A 15,967-nucleotide genomic window follows, 5' to 3' on the forward strand; every position below is an offset into this window, starting at 1 on the left:
ATCTATGGAGAGAGACACGTTTAATGTTTCAACTTCAGGACCCTGCATCACAGGCAAGGAAAGGGTTTGGTTCAGAGAGTGACAGCATGGAAATAGGCCCTTCGGCCCACCAAGTCCATGCCAACCGTCGATGTGCAGGATGGGGTTAGTGTGTGGGAATCGCTGGTCGGTGTAGACTTGGTGGGCCGAAGGACCTGCTGAGTCAGCATTTCCAGCATTTTGAATTTAGATTTCCACTTTCACCAGCTCCACAGCGGCAACCATGGAGACGGCACCATAGAGACGCCAGCAGTCACAGGCCCTGGCTGTGGGCTCCAGGTGATCAACAGCTACATCCAACAGGATCACACATGAAATCAGCCAACACTGCTTCACCTACCCCTCCGCCCAACAGCTCGGCCCTCTGCCCACCCATCCATGAAGACTTCCTCTCACAGGAACCCCCCCCCCCCCCACCCCCATACACAGAACAATCTACATCCAGGGGGGAGGACCTTGTGTCTTCATTGCCACACAGCGGTGAAGAGGGGTGATCCTTGTATGTGCAGGGACATTCATGGGTGTACACATCTCTGAAGATCTGTGCTGGACCCAGGCATGTCAATGCAATCACAACGAAAGCCCTACCTCCTTGGAAAATTGAGGAGATTCTGACCCGTCTGGAATGGTTGAGTTCCGCACATGCCCGCTGGCATCTTACATGCTTCCATGCCAGCTAGCAACGTCATGGTGAGGGGTAGATTGGGAACACCGTCCAACATGAAGACGGTGATGCGGGAACTGTGCGGGACTCAGCTGGGACTCAGTCTAAACGGCTGCAGCAATTTAACATAAGTTAGGCAGATGTACCATGTTCGAAGTTAGTTAGTAAGTTATTGTTAAATTACTTACTCAGCTGTTGTCATTTTTCCAGGCAATACAGAACAGCTTCAGTATGTCGATCAATACTCTATCAAACTTCTACAGGTGTTTAGTCGAGAGCACACTGACTGGTTGTATCATGGTCTGGTTCAGCAACTCAAGAAATAAGGAGATTACAGAGTGATGGACATTTCTGGCCCATCACAGGTACTGAACTCCCCACCAACGAAGGGATCTAAGGGAGGCAGTGCCTAAAAAAGGCAGCCAATATCATTAAAGGCCCACACCGCCCTGGCCCTGCTCTCATCTCGCTGCTATCATTGGGGCGAAGGTCCAGGAGTCTGAGAACTGTGACCACCAGCTTCAGGAGCAGCTTCTTCTCAGCAACCATTAGGTTCTTGTCCAACAATGACCACAACCTACCTCAGCACCAAACTACCATGGACTTTGGTTTAGTTGCACTATATACTTTTACTTTGCACCATTAATAGACTATAGGTGCAGGAGGAGGCCATTCGGCCCTTCGAGCCAGCACCACCATTCAATGTGATCATGGCTGATCATTCTCAATCAGTACCCCGTTCCTGCCTTCTCCCCATACCCCCTGACTCCGCTATCCTTAAGAGCTCTATCTAGCTCTCTCTTGAATGCATTCAGAGAATTGGCCTCCACTGCCTTCTGAGGCAGAGAATTCCACAGATTCTCAACTCTCTGACTGAAAAAGTTTTTCCTCATCTCAGTTCTAAATGGCCTACCCCTTATTCTTAAACTGTGGCCCCTTGTTCTGGACTCCCCCAACATTGGGAACATGTTTCCTGCCTCTAACATGTCCAACCCCTTAATAATCTTATACGTATCGATAAGATCTCCTCTCATCCTTCTAAATTCCAGTGTATACAAGCATAGTCGCTCCAGTCTTTCAACATATGACAGTCCTGCCATTCCGGGAATTAACCTAGTAAACCTACACTGCACGCCCTCAATCGCAAGAATATCCTTCATCAAATTTGGAGACCAAAACTGCACACAGTACTCCAGGTGCGGTCTCACTAGGGCCCTGTACAACTGCAGAAGGACCTCTTTGCTCCTATACTCAACTCCTCTTGTTATGAAGGCCAACATTCCATTGGCTTTCTTCACTGCCTGCTCTACCTGCATGCTTCCTTTCAGTGACTGATGCACTAGGACACCCAGATCTCGTTGTACGTCCCCTTTTCCTAACTTGACACCATTCAGATAATACTCTGCCTTCCCATTCTTACCACCAAAGTGGATAACCTCACACTTATCCACATTAAACTGCATCTGCCATGCATCCGCCCACTCACACAACCTGTCCAAGTCACCCTGCAACCTCATAGCATCTTCCTCACAGTTCACACTACCACCCAGCTTTGTATCATCTGCAAATTTGCTAATGGTACTTTTAATCCCTTCATCCAAGTCATTAATGTATATTGTAAATAGCTGCGGTCCCAGCACCGAGCCTTGCGGTACCCCACTAGTTATTGCCTGCCATTCTGAAAGGGACCCATTTATCCCCTCTTTGCTTTCTGTCTGTCAACCAATTTTCTATCCATGTCAGTACCCTACCTCCAATACCATGTGCTCTAATTTTGCCCACTAATCTCCTATGGGGAACCTTGTCAAAGGCTTTCTGAAAGTCAATGTACACCACATCCACCGGTTCTCCTCTGTCGATTTTCCTAGTTAAATCCTCAAAGAATTCCAGAAGATTAGTCAAGCATGATTTCCCCTTCGTAAATCCATGCTGACTCGGAACAATCCTGTTACTACTATCCAAATGCTCCGCAATTTCGTCTTTTATAATTGACTCCAGCATCTTCCCCACCACTGATGTCAGACTAACTGGTCTATAATTTCCTGTTTTCTCTCTCCCTCCTTTCTTAAAAAGTGGGACAACATTAGCTACCCTCCAATCCACAGGAACTGATCCTGAATCTATAGAACATTGGAAAATGATCACCAATGCGTCCACAATTTCTAGCACCACCTCCTTAAGTACTCTGGGATGCAGACCATCAGGCCCTGGGGATTTACCAGTTTTCAGTCCCATCAGTCTACCCAACACCATTTCCTGCCTAATGTGGATTTCCTTCCGTTCCTCCGTCACCCTAGGATCTCTGGCCACTAGAACATCTGGGAGATTGCTTGTATCTTCCTTAGTGAAGACAGCTCCAAAGTACCGGTTCAACGTCTGCCATTTCCTTTTTCCACATAATAAATTCCCCTGCTTCTGTCTTCAAGGGACCCACATTTGCCTTGACTATTTTTTTCCTCTTTACATACGTAAAAAAGCTTTTTACTATCCTCCTTTATATTATTGGCTAGTTTACCCTCATACCTCATCTTTTCTCCCCGTATTGCCTTCTTAGTCATCTTCTGTTGCTCTTTAAAAGAGTCCCAATCCTCTGGCTTCCCACTCTTCTTTGCATTGTTGTACTTCTTCTCTTTTATTTTTATGCTGTCCTTGACTTCCCTTGTCAGCCACGGGTGCCTCTTACTCCCCATGGAATCTTTCCTCCTCTTTGGGATAAATTGATCCTGCAACTTCTGCATTATTCCCAGGAATACCTGCCATTGCTGTTCCGCCGTCTTCTCTGCAAGGGCCTCCTTCCAGTCAATTCTGGCCAGCTCCTGCCTCATGCCCCTTTGCTATACTGTAATACTGACACTTCCGATTTTCCCTTCTCCCTCTCAATTTGGAGAGTAAAACTTATCATATTGTGATCACTGCATCCTAATGGCTCTTTTACCTCGAATCCCCTTATCAGATCAGGTTCATTACACAACACTAAGTCCAGTATTGCCTTCTCCCTAGTAGGCTCCAGTACAAGCTGTTCTAAGAATCCATCTCGGAGACACTCCACAAACTCTCTTTCCTGGGGTCCATTACCAACCTGATTTTCCCAGTCTACCTGCATGTTGAAATCTCCCATAACCACCGTAGCATTACATTTGCGACATGCCAATTTTAGCACCTGATTCAACTTGCACCCTATGTCGAGGCTACTGTTTGGGGGCCTGTAGATAACTTCCATTAGGGTCTTTTTACCCTTACAATTCCTAATTTCTATCCATACTATCCATACTGATCTGATTCCATAGTATAAGTGATCATTATTGGATTGTTGTTTATTGTATATTTAGTTACGTCATTATCTGAAAGTGGCTGTAAAACTGCAGCGGGTGAGAATTTTGTAGTTTTGTTCCTGGTGAATATGACAATTAAAATTAAATTCTCTTGACCATTGTATATGCAAGGACGTTTACTACACATGCGATGCCAGGAACACTGATGCCCCCTCACAACCAAATGGGCAGTCTTACAGAGCTGGCCGGACGCCAACCAAGAGGAGGGCCCGCAGTGCGATGCGCTTGTGGAGGTTGCAGCTCTCCACGGCCACCGCCACCATTAACCCGCCGAGGAAGAGCATGTTGGTGTCTTTCATGTACTGCTTGCACACCTGTAACGAGAGACACAGGCAGAGTGAGCTTGGCTCCACCAGCTCCCGAGGTCAAGACAGCTCTGCACTGCCACGGTGGCTCTGTGGACAGAGGTGTCCATTGGCATTGAGAGTGGTGAGTGTGTGCAGAGTTACCTGTTGCACAGACAGCAGTGGGTGTGCGCAGAGTTGCCTGTTATGCAGACAGTAGTGGGTGTGGGCAGAGTTGCCTGTCATGCAGACAGTGGTGAGTGTGGGCAGTTGCCTGTTATACAGCCAGTAGTGGGCTGGGTCCTGGCCAAGGTGGCCATTTGCGAGTCAAGGCAGCGGGCAGTCGAGGGTTCTGCCCAATCCGACTGTCTGCCCCTCTTCCAGGCCTACGTCCGTGCCCGCTTGTCCCTGGAGAGGGAGCATACGGTATCCAGGGAAACCCTGGAGTCCTTCCATGAACACTGGTCACCGTGCAGGATTGAGGTCTGACAATGTTGTAATCTGAGAGCTGGTGTTTTCAAACTGCACGAATAGTGGTTTTGATCAATGTAAACATTAATGTAAACACTATAAACTGTGAATATGGAATAAAAGCTCCTTGCTACGGAAAAGAAAAGTACTATCTGGTATTTAGTCACTGGTGGTCTGTGGGTGGGGCTGCCTGTTGTATGGACTGCCGGGGACTATTAGTGCTGAGAGCAGCATTCCCACTGTTGCTGGTGATGTCCACACACAGTGGTGGACTGATTGGTCATAATGTTGTGAAGACTTCCCTGCTGGGCTGTGAACCAGTAGTCACTGTTTGAACAGGTTGGGCCTGGCTCCAATCACGAAAGCCCAGCTAACCTCTCTGACCTGGTTCAGACAAGGTCTACCCCGGCGCACCACTGGATGGTACAGCGACACAGTGGTAGAGTTGCTGCCTCACAGCGCCAGAGACCTGGGTTTGATCCTGACTACGGGAGCTGTCTTTGTGGATTTTGTACGTTCTCCACGTGACTGCGTGTGTTTTCTCCGGGTGCTCTGGTTTCCTTCCACACTCCAAAGATGTATAGGTTTGTAGGTTCAATGGCCTCTGTAAATTGTCCCTGGTGTATAGGATAGAACTAATGTACAGGGGATCACTGGTCGGCATGGACTCGGTGGGCCGAAGGGACTGTTTCCACGCTGTATCTCTAAACGAAACTAAACTAAAACAATCTTATATGAGGAAATGTACTGATCACGTGACCATTCTATTTGTGGGTTCTGGTCGAGTGAGATGAGAAACAACCTTACTTCCTTGGACGTCATGATTCCGAACATTGGGAAGAGGAGAATGGGAAGCATGGCGGTGACGGCCAGAGGAATGACCTCCGTGCACCAATATACGGCCATCAGGAGCACGATGAATCCACAGTAGGCTTCCTGTAGGAAAAGAGAGGAAGGTAGTGGGAAAAGCATAGCCTGGATGGGAATTCCTGCTCCCATCCTCTCTTTTCCGACTTCCGCCAGTAGGTGGGAGAAGGCGACAGAAGACCCACCCTGGGAAATGTTGATAAGGCAAATGACATCAATTTACTTGAGTAATGTAAGTGACCAAAAGTTCGATAGGTCAACGGAAGCCGAGCAAGTTCTGATGAAAGGCGGTGGGCGGGTGCCGAGTTTGGGCTTTGTTCGATCTGTCATTTCCCATAGTCAAAGGCCTGGATAGGGTGAATGTGGAGAGGAGAGTCTAGGACCAGAGGCCATAGCCTCAAAATAAAAGAACGTACCTTTAGAAAGAGATGAGAAGGAATTTCTTTAGTCAGAGGGTGATGAATCTGCGGAATTCATTGCCAGAGACGGCTGTGGAGGCCAAGTCAATGGGTATTTTTAAGGAAGAGATTTGGTAGGTTCTTGATTAGTACAGGTGTCAGGGGTTACGGGAAAGAAGGCAGGAGAATGGGGTTGAGTGGGAATGATAGATCATCCATGATTAAATGGCGAAGTGGAATTGATGGGCCGAAGTTTCCGCTCCTGATACTTCTGAACCTATGATCTCCAGGCTGGACTGACAATGAAATTACCCGATCGCGCCCCTGATATCTTGGAGCAGCAACATCCCTCAGGTCAATCCCTCCTGCCTTCTCAATCTCCTGGACACTTATCGAGCGAAAATACAAACGGGAGACAACCAGTTGAGGAATGCGAAGGAGGGGGCAGGCGGGTGGGTTTAATATTATTTATGAGATCCCAATGTTGCCGGAAAGGCCAATTTAGACCCAATGATGATGAACAAACGATGATGAACAAGTGGGGTTAACTAATGGGGATGGAGGGGAACCTGGAAATGGTGAGTTGAATTGAGTTGGGTTTAGTTGAGTTTATTGTCACATGTACCGAGGTACAGTGAAAAGCTTTTGTTGCGTGCGAACTAGTCAGTGAAAAGACAGTACTGATGATTACAAACGAGCCATCCACTATGTACTGATACATGGTAAAGGGAATAACGTGAAAGACGTTTAGTGCAAGATAAATCCAGTAAAATCATAGAGTCATCGAGCAATACATTGTGGAAATAGGCCCTTCGGCCCAACTTGCCCACACCAACATGGCCCAGCTACACTAGTTCCATCTGCCCGTGTTTGGTGCATATCCTTCCAAACCTGTCCTATCCATGTACATGTCTGTTTCTTAAATGTTGGGATAGTCCCTGCCTCAACCACCTCCTCTGGCAGCTTGTTCCATACCCCCACCACCCTTTGTGTGAAGTCTGATCAGAGATAGTCCGAGGGTCTCCAATGAGGTAGGTAATAGCTCAGGACTGCTCTCTAGTTGTTGTAGGATGGTTCAGTTGCCTGAGAACAGCTGGGAAGAAGCTGTCCTTCAATCTGAAGGTGTGCGTTTTCACACTTCTATACCTTTTGGTCAATGGGAGAAGGGTGCTCTAAATGGTGGTACCAGCTGTCCCAGTACTGCTCGAAGGCAGGAACGTGGATTCAGGAGAAGCTGGATTTGCCTGCATTTTCAGGAGGCCTTCGATAAGGTGCTGCACACGAGGCTGCTAAAGAAGATGAGAGCCCTTGCTATCAGAGGGAAGATACTAGCATGGATAGCAGGTTGACTGGATGGCAGAAGGCAAAGAGTGGCAATAAAGGTTTTTTTTTCTGGATGGCTTCCAGTGACTGGCGGTGTTCCACAGGGGTCGGTGCTGGGGCCACTATTCTTCACGTTATATATCAATGATTTGGATGAGGGAATTGATGGCCAAGTTTGCAGATGATGCAAAGATAGGTGGAGGGGCAGGTAGTGTAGAGAAAGCAGGCACTCTGCAGAAGGACTTGGACAGGTTGGGAGAGTGGGCAAAGAAGTGGCAGATGGAATACAGCATAGCAAAATGTGGAGTCATGCATTTTGGTAGTAGGAATAGCAAAATGTGGAGTCATGCATTTTGGTGGTAGGAATAGCAAAATGTAGAGTCATTCATTTTGGTAGTAGGAATAAAGGCTTAGACTATTTTTAAATGGGGAAAGAATTCAGAAACCGGAAGTGCAACGGGATTGGGAGTGATGGTGTAGGATTCCCAAATAGTTAATTTGCAAGTCAAATCAGTAGTAAGGAAGGCAAACGCAATGCTAGCATTTATTTTAAAAGGACGAGAAGATAAAAACAGGGATGTAATGCTGAGACTTTATAAGGCACTGGTAAGGCCGCATTTGTAATATTGCGAGCAAGTTTGGGCCCCATATCTGAGGAAGGACGTGCTGGCGTTGGAGAGGGTCCAGAGGAGGTTTACGAGGATTATCCCATGTGGGTTAATATATGATGAGCGTTTGACGGCACTGGGCCTATATTTTCAGAGTTTAGAAGGATGAGGGGGGACCTCGTTGAAACTTACCGAATGGTGAAGGGCCTGGATAGAGTGGATATGGAGAGGATTTTTCCACTAGTGGGAGATTCTTGGACCAGAGGTCATAACCTCAGAATAAAAGGACATACCTTTAGAAAGGAAATGAGAAGGACTTTTTTTTAGTCAGAGGGTGATGAACCTCCACAGTGACGGCTGTGGAGGCCAAGTCATTGGATATTTTTAAGGTGGAGATGACGGATTCCTGATTGGTAAGGGTGTCTTGGGTTATGGGAAGAAGGCAAGAGAATGGTGTTGAAAGGGACAGATAGGTCAGCCATGATTGAATGGCGGAGTAGACTTGATGTGTCGAATGGCATATGACATATGAACATGAGCTGTCCGAGTATCTGGGACAACTAAATGCACTGGTGTTTTTTCCTTCCGGCAACTGGAGAACGTTCTATCAACCCCCTGACTTGTGCCTTTAGTTGAAGACACATGAGACTGTAAATGCTGGAATCTTCAGCCAAATATACAGTGCTGGTGGAGCTCAGCGGGTCAGGCAGCATCTGGGGGGGGGGGGGGGGGGGGAATGGACAGACAACATTTCGGATCGGAACCCGTCATCAGACTAAAGATCCCGACCCGAAAGATAACCTGTCTTTACCCTCCACAGATGTTTCCTGACCCGCTGAGTTCTTCCAGCACTTTGTGTTTTGTGGTACAACAGGAGGAAAGGGTTAAAATCAGGCCAAAGCCTACTTTACTGTGATTCAGAAAAAGTGGAATAAGTTGTGGGATAATTTGCCTGGCGAGGTGAAATATGATCCACATTGGTGGATGTAGTGAGGCAGGGAATTTCAAAGCCTATGCCCAACATTCAAATTCCTAGGAGTCAATATCACCAACATCTCCAGGACCACCAATATTGAAGCAATGACCAAGAAAGCACACCCTGGCCTCTACTTCCTTAAAGGCTTAGGAAGTTCGGCATGTCCCCAATAACTCTCACCAACTTCTACAGATGTTCCATAGAAAGCATTTTATCGGGGTGCATCACAGCTTGGTTTAGGAACAGCTTCATCCAAGACCACAAGAAATTGCAGTGAATTGTGGACGCAGCTCAGACCATCACACATACTAACCTCCCTTCCATTGACTCCATTTAAACCTCACGCTGTCTCGGCAAGGCCCGCAGCATAATCAGGGACAAGTCACATCCTGGCCACTCTTTCTCCCTGCCCCCATTGGGCAAAAGGGTGACAAGTGTGAAAACACACACCTCCAGATTCAGGGACAGTTTCTTCTCAGCTGTTATCAACCTACCACAATTGGAGAACTGTTCTGATCTGCTATCTACCTCATTGGTGACCGTCGGACTATCTTTGATCAGACTTTACTGGTTTTACCTAGCACTAAATATTATTCCCTTATCATGTATCTATACACTGTAAATGGCTCGATGCAATCATGTATTTTCCTTCCGCTGACTGGTTAGCATGCAACAAAAGTTTTTCCTCTGCACACGTGAACGCTGTACATGTGACAATAAACTAAACGAATTTCCCTGACTACAGACAAGTGTTCGAGGATTGGAAGATGCTAATGTGGTGGTAATGCTTGGAAAAGGATCCTTCTTCAGACTGAAAGTAGTAGGGTGGGAGAAAGATGGAAAAGAGAGGTGACTTGGGTACTATGAGTTGTAACATGTATGTGCTTTGTTAAAATTTAAATTTTAAAAAATAAAAATTTTAAAAAATTTTAAAAAAAGAAAAGAGAGGTGTGACAAAGCCTGGCAAGAGATAGGTGGACACAAAAAGCTGGAGTAACTCAGTGGGTCAGGTAGAAAAGGAACAGGTGATGTTTCGGGTCGAGACGCTTCTTCAGATTGCCAGTGTGAAGAAGGGTCCTAACCCAAAATGTCACCTATTCCCTTTCTCTAGAGATGTTGCCTGACCCACTGAGTTACTCCAGCTTTTTTGTCTTTCGTTTAAACCAACATCTGCAGTTCTTTCCTACACAAGTGATAGATGGATACAGGGTGAGTGAGGAAGGTTTAATTAGCAGATGAGTGGAGTAAATAACAAAGGCTAGATGTACAAAGGAGACAAAATGTTGTCAGAAAAGGAGAGAAGAGGGAAATGTAAAACCAGAGGGAGAGATATAGGTGAAAGATGTGGAAAGAACTGCCAGAGGAGGTAGTTGAAGCAAGAACTATAGCAATATTTAAAAGACACTTGGACAGTTACATGGATAGGTAATGTTTATAGAGGGATATGGGCCAAACTAGGGCAGTGTTGATGGGGTGTCCTTGTTGGCATTGACAAATTGAGCTGAATCACCCTATCCCACAGCCCCCCCCCCCCCCCCCCCCCCAGTCCATCGCCTGCCCCTGGTCACAGACAGCGAGGAGGGGGAGACACACTGGAGCTCCTCCAGTTGTGCGCCCAGAGGCAACAAATGACCCCTGACCACGATCCCTCCGGAAATTAGAGAAATGTTTTGGTAAAGCTTTGCAAAACTACTCGCGCATAACCTGGGAGTGAGCCGTGGGAGGGGGTCACTGGGGGTCACGACATGGGTGAATGGAGTGGTCAAGTCAAGTCAAGTCAAGTCAATTTTATTTGTATAGCACATTTAAAAACAACCCACGTTGACCAAAGTGCTGCACATCTGATTAGGAAAAAAAAAAAAGAAGCAACTCACTGGGGGGGTCAGTGCAGGGGTCACTGGGGGTCAGGATAGGGGTCACTGGGGGGGTCAGGACAGCGGTCACTGGAGGGTCAGGACAGGGGTCTGGGGGTCAGGACAGGGGTCACTGGGGATCAGGACAGGAGTCAGGAAAGGGGTCACTGGGGGTCAGAACAGGGGTTACTGGGGGTCAGGACAGGGGTCACTGGGGATCAGGATCGGTGTCAGGAAAGGGGTCACTGGGGGGTCAGAACAGGGGTTACTGGGGGGTCAGGACAGGGGTCACTGGGGACATTGGTGTCAGGACAGGATCGCCGGGGTCGGGTCAGGGGTCACCGGGGTTGGGTCAGGGGTCACTGGTGTGGGGGTACTTACCTTGCTCCTCAGGACGAGGGGCAGCGGCAGCAGCACAAGGACGGGCAGAGTGAGAGTGAGAGCGAACGGGTCGCGGAACTCCCGCAGCACCCTCAGGAACCACAGCATCTCCCCACAACTGGTCAGCCCCGGCTCACACCCCGATCCCCTCCCCCCGGGTTCACCCCCTCTCCCCCCGGCTCACCCCTTCGACTCAGACCCTCACCCACCGGCTCACCCCCTCTGCCCCGTGAACAGCCTCTTCCCCCCACCCGATCCCCTCCCTACCAACGGCTCACGCCCCTCGCCCTCCACCAACGGCTCCCCCTCCCCACCCCCCTCAACGCTCCGCCCACCCAACGCCCGCCCTCCCCCCACTAACGGCTCCCCCTCCCCCACCAACGGCTCACTCCCCCGCCCCCACCAACGGCTCACCGCCCCTCCCCCACCAACGGCTCACTCCCCCTCCCCCGCCAACGGCTCACTCCCCTTCCCCCGCCCCCACCAACGGCTCACCCCCTCTCCCCCACCAACGGCTCACTCCCCCGCCCCCACCAACGGCTCACCCCCCCTCCCCCACCAACGGCTCACTCCCCCGCCCCCACCAACGGCTCACCCCCTCCCCCACTAACGGCTCACCCCCCCCTCCCCCACCAACGGCTCACCCCCCTCCCCCACCAACGGCTCACTCCCCCTCCCCCACCAACTGCCCACCCCCCTCCCCCACCAACGGCTCACTCCCCCCCCCACCAACGGCTCCCTCCCCCACCAACGGCTCACCCCCCCTCCCCCTCCCCCACCAACGGCTCACCCCCCCTCCCCCTCCCCCACCAACGGCTCACCCCCCCCCCCCCCCTCCCCCACCAACGGCTTGCGGGAACAGCCGCCTGCACAGCAGCGCACTGCCAGCGAGACACGCAACTCAGATTTAAAGCGGGGGGCTTCTAGAATTGCTTACGTAAGTGCGAGTTTACCTACGTGAGTTGGGGAATGCCTTTATCCAAAGTTTGATGTGTGATTTGGTGTCGGTTTTGGTTTATTCTGGTCAAGTGTACTGAGATACAGTGACATGCTCCCACAATGACAGAATATCATGTCAGCGTGTGGGAGGAGATGGTAATGGTCGAGGTAATCAGCTCGGCAAGATTACTGGACGTGCTCACTGTCTGCACTCTTTCGCAAACATTATTTCCCAGTTCAACCCTGGGGTACCAACCTCTGCCACACTCGAGTGTGATGGACTCAGCTCAGCCCGGTCCAACACAGGCACAGCCCTCCCCTCTATTTGATAAAATATATCTACATGTGGCGCTGCCTCAAGAAGGCGGCATCTATCATCTAGGGTCCCCATGTCCTCTTCTCACAGCGACACATCGCCCTAAAGTCCAACACCGTCAGGTTCAGGAACATCTACTTTCCTGGAACCATCAGGTTCCTGAACCAACCTGCACAACCCTAATCCAAACTCAGCCACGGAAATCTACAGACCACTGCTTGCACTACCAAAGACTTGCTTTGTTTTCTAATTATGGTTTTGCTCTTTCTTGTAGAATTTTCTGTGCAATTTATGTGTAATTTGTCTTCGTGTTTATCTGAGTCTATATTTATCTATTATCTATTTATCTGTCGTGCTGCTGCAAGCAAGATTTTTCATTGTACCTCATCGTGCCTGTTCATTGGACAATGATCTTGAAATTACACAAGTCCGTGAGGTTGTGCAAAAGCAAAAATAAATAGAGTGCAGATAACAAAAAGTGCGAGGGCCAAAATGAGGTGGATTGGTAGAGCGGGAATTCATCTCAAGTATATGAGAGGTTTGCCAGCAGCAGGGAAAAAGCTGCTCCTAAATCCGGTGGTGTGTCCTTTCAGGGTTTTGTATCTTCTGCCCGATGAAAGAGGGGAGAAGAGAGAATGACCAGGGTGTTGTGGCCTTGATTTTGTTGGCTTCTTTCCTGAGGCAATGTAGACAGATTTGATGGTAGAGGAGACTGGTTTGTGTAATGGACTGCTACCTCTACACATTTCTTGCATTCTTGGGCAGTGCACTTGCATTACCAAATAGTGATGCATCCCGGTAGTATGCTTTCTGTTGGGCATCTGTAGAAATTTAATTTTAGGTTAGTTTCAGTGTCACAGTACGTAAACAAGCCCATCGGTCCACGCCGACCATCGATCACCTATTCACACTGGTTCTATGGTATCTCACATCTCACATCCTTATCCACGCCCTACATACTAGGGGCAATTTCCAGAGGCCAATTAACCTGTAAACCCACATGTCTTTGGGACGTGGGAATAAACCAAAGTAGCAGGAGGAAACCCATGCAGTCACAGGGAGAACATGCAAACTCCACACAGCACCCGACAGCAGAATTCAACCAGGGTCGCTGGCACTGCAGGATAGCAGCTCTACCAGCTGCGCCATTGTGTGGCCTAAATTGGTGAAGGTTATTGGAGACATGTTGAATTACCTTAGCTTCCTGAGGACGCAGAGGCATTAATATGCTTTCTTGGTTGTAGTGTTAATGAGGCTAGATCTGCACAAAGTTGTGGGTGAAGACTCTGCAGCTTGCTCTCAGCCGCTGGCTTGTATTGCTCTGGGCTTTGGGGCTGATGAATGTAAGGCAACCCCACCAAACACAGCTCAACACCAAAAAAACCAACTCAACCAACCCAACGCAACACAAACAAAACCCAACCCAACAATCACTCCCAACCCCAAACCAACCACAGACTTCCTGCCAACCCTAACCCTACCCAACCCCAACAACCTAAATCCCTACCCCATCCCAACATTAACCCCACTGCTACCCAACCCCACCCCAACCTAACCCCAAGACCATACCACCCCAACCTAACACTAACCCCAACCCTACCTCAAAGCACCAATCCAACCTCAACTTAGCCCCAACCCTAACCTAGCCAACCCAACACAAACACAAATCATCCCCAACCCCAACACAAACCCAACACAACCCCACCCCCTACCCAGCCCCAACACCAACACATCCCCAACCCTCAACCCCAACCCCAACACATTCCCCCATCCAAACCCAACCCTGACCCAACCCAGCCCCAATCACAACCCAGCCTCAACCGCAACCCAACCAATAACAATCCAACCCTAAAGCAACCCCACCACTACCCAACTCAACCAATTTAAACATCTTGATTAGTACGTTTGTCCGAGGCTCTGGGGAGAAAGCAGGAGAATGGGGTTAGGAGGGAGAAATAGATTAGCCATGATTGAATGGCGGAGTATGGGCTGAATGGCTTAATTCTACTCTTATCACTTATGATCTTATGACCACCCATCCCAATTAAACCTAACCTCATAACCCAATCCAATTCACTGAACGCAGGGCAACTCAACGCAATTCAGTCCAACTTAAGATAGACACTGAAAGCTGGAAGAAATCAGCGGGACGGACAGAATCTTTGACCCGCTGAGTTACTCCAGCTTTTAGTGTCTATCTTCGGTTTAAACCAGCATCTGCAGTTCCTTCCTACACACTCAGTACGACTTAATCCAACACAAACCAACTCCCATAGTGGAGACACAAAGAACTGCACATGATGGAATCTTGAGCAAAACACAAAACGCTGGAGGAACTCTGCAGGGCAGACAGTATCTGCGGAGGGAAGTGGACAGATATTTTTTTGGGTGGGAACTCTTCTTCAGATCCCAATTCTTTAATTGGAAACAGACCCTTCAGCACACGTCCACACTGACCATCATTCACTGGTTCACACTAGTTCTATGTTATCCCATTTTCTGCATCCAAGGGGCAATTTACGGTGTCCAATTACCCTACAAACCCTCACGTCTTCGGGACGTGGGAGGAAACCAGAGCATGCGGAGGAAATCCATGCAGTCACAGGGATGAAGTGCAAACTCCACACAGACAGGACCCGACTTCAGGATCGAACCGATGTATCTAGCGCTGTGAGGGAGCAAGACCACCAGCTGTGCCATCTTGTGGAGACAGAGTTCCTCCAGTGGTTTGCGAGTTGCCCCATTCCCTCCACCGAGTGCGGCAGCTGCAGTGTGCACCGTTACTCTAGTATTCTTTGGTGTGCACGGTCTACAGTAGGCACTGCAGTTGCTCACAAGCAAACCGCTCTGACAAGCTTCCCCAAGGGCCGGCGCCTTGTCGTGGTGGAGGCGCATGAGTGTGTCTGAGATCCTGAGAAGTACGCTCTTGGCAATCCGTCGAAGACGGGGGGGGGAGTTCTTGACTCAAGGAGACTACCTCAGCGGTGGAACAGGCCGGGATGGAGGCTGGCCAGCGGGTGGAGACCTCGACGGCTGAGAAGGTGGAAGAACCTGCAGCAGGGAGACTCCCAACCGTGGTGTGGTGCGTGCCCTTGGACCCGGCTCTGACTCTGTCACGGACCGTGTGGTGTCTGTCCGTGCACCAGTCTCCCCACGGTAAACAATGTCACCCACAGGCAGCACCCGGGGAGGGTACATCCACGATCAGCCTGCTCAGCCGCCTCAAGACCCACAGAAAGGGCCCACCAGTGGGACAATCACTATCGACAGGACTTCCCACACCAAAAGGGCAGCAGGAACAGCACATCTTCACCTGCAGGTTCCCCGTCAACCTCGAACAATTTCAGAATCAATATCCTGCCATCCTCTTCACCACAAGGACTGCAATGGTTCAGGAGATTTCACGCCAACCCTCTCAGTAATAATTACTGGCCTGGCCACAACACCCCACCCCACCCAACCTGAAAAATAACTTAAACCCATGTCCAGTTGCAAACATCCATTCTGATCTCCACA

General features: G+C 49.3%; 1 protein-coding gene across 4 annotated transcripts in view; it reads right to left on the minus strand.

The window, feature by feature from the left end:
* Nucleotides 1-11,332, minus strand: part of LOC144606487 (Na(+)/citrate cotransporter-like) — a 35,791-nt gene extending 24,459 nt beyond the window's left edge. For 3 of the 4 annotated variants that reach the window (XM_078422656.1, XM_078422655.1, XM_078422654.1), the window contains exons 1-3: nucleotides 11,197-11,332; nucleotides 5,598-5,726; nucleotides 4,213-4,349 (exon numbers count right to left, since the gene is read on the minus strand). In XM_078422656.1, the coding sequence (XP_078278782.1) occupies nucleotides 4,213-4,349; nucleotides 5,598-5,726; nucleotides 11,197-11,304 (374 nt within the window). In that variant the 5' untranslated portion in view covers nucleotides 11,305-11,332. The remainder of the gene's footprint in view (nucleotides 1-4,212; nucleotides 4,350-5,597; nucleotides 5,727-11,196) is intronic. The other variant, XM_078422657.1, reaches the window with a different exon arrangement.
* Nucleotides 11,333-15,967: the final 4,635 nt, after the last annotated feature.

Source organism: Rhinoraja longicauda, chromosome 26 (genome assembly GCF_053455715.1).
Source record: "Rhinoraja longicauda isolate Sanriku21f chromosome 26, sRhiLon1.1, whole genome shotgun sequence".
NCBI lineage: Eukaryota > Metazoa > Chordata > Chondrichthyes > Rajiformes > Arhynchobatidae > Rhinoraja > Rhinoraja longicauda.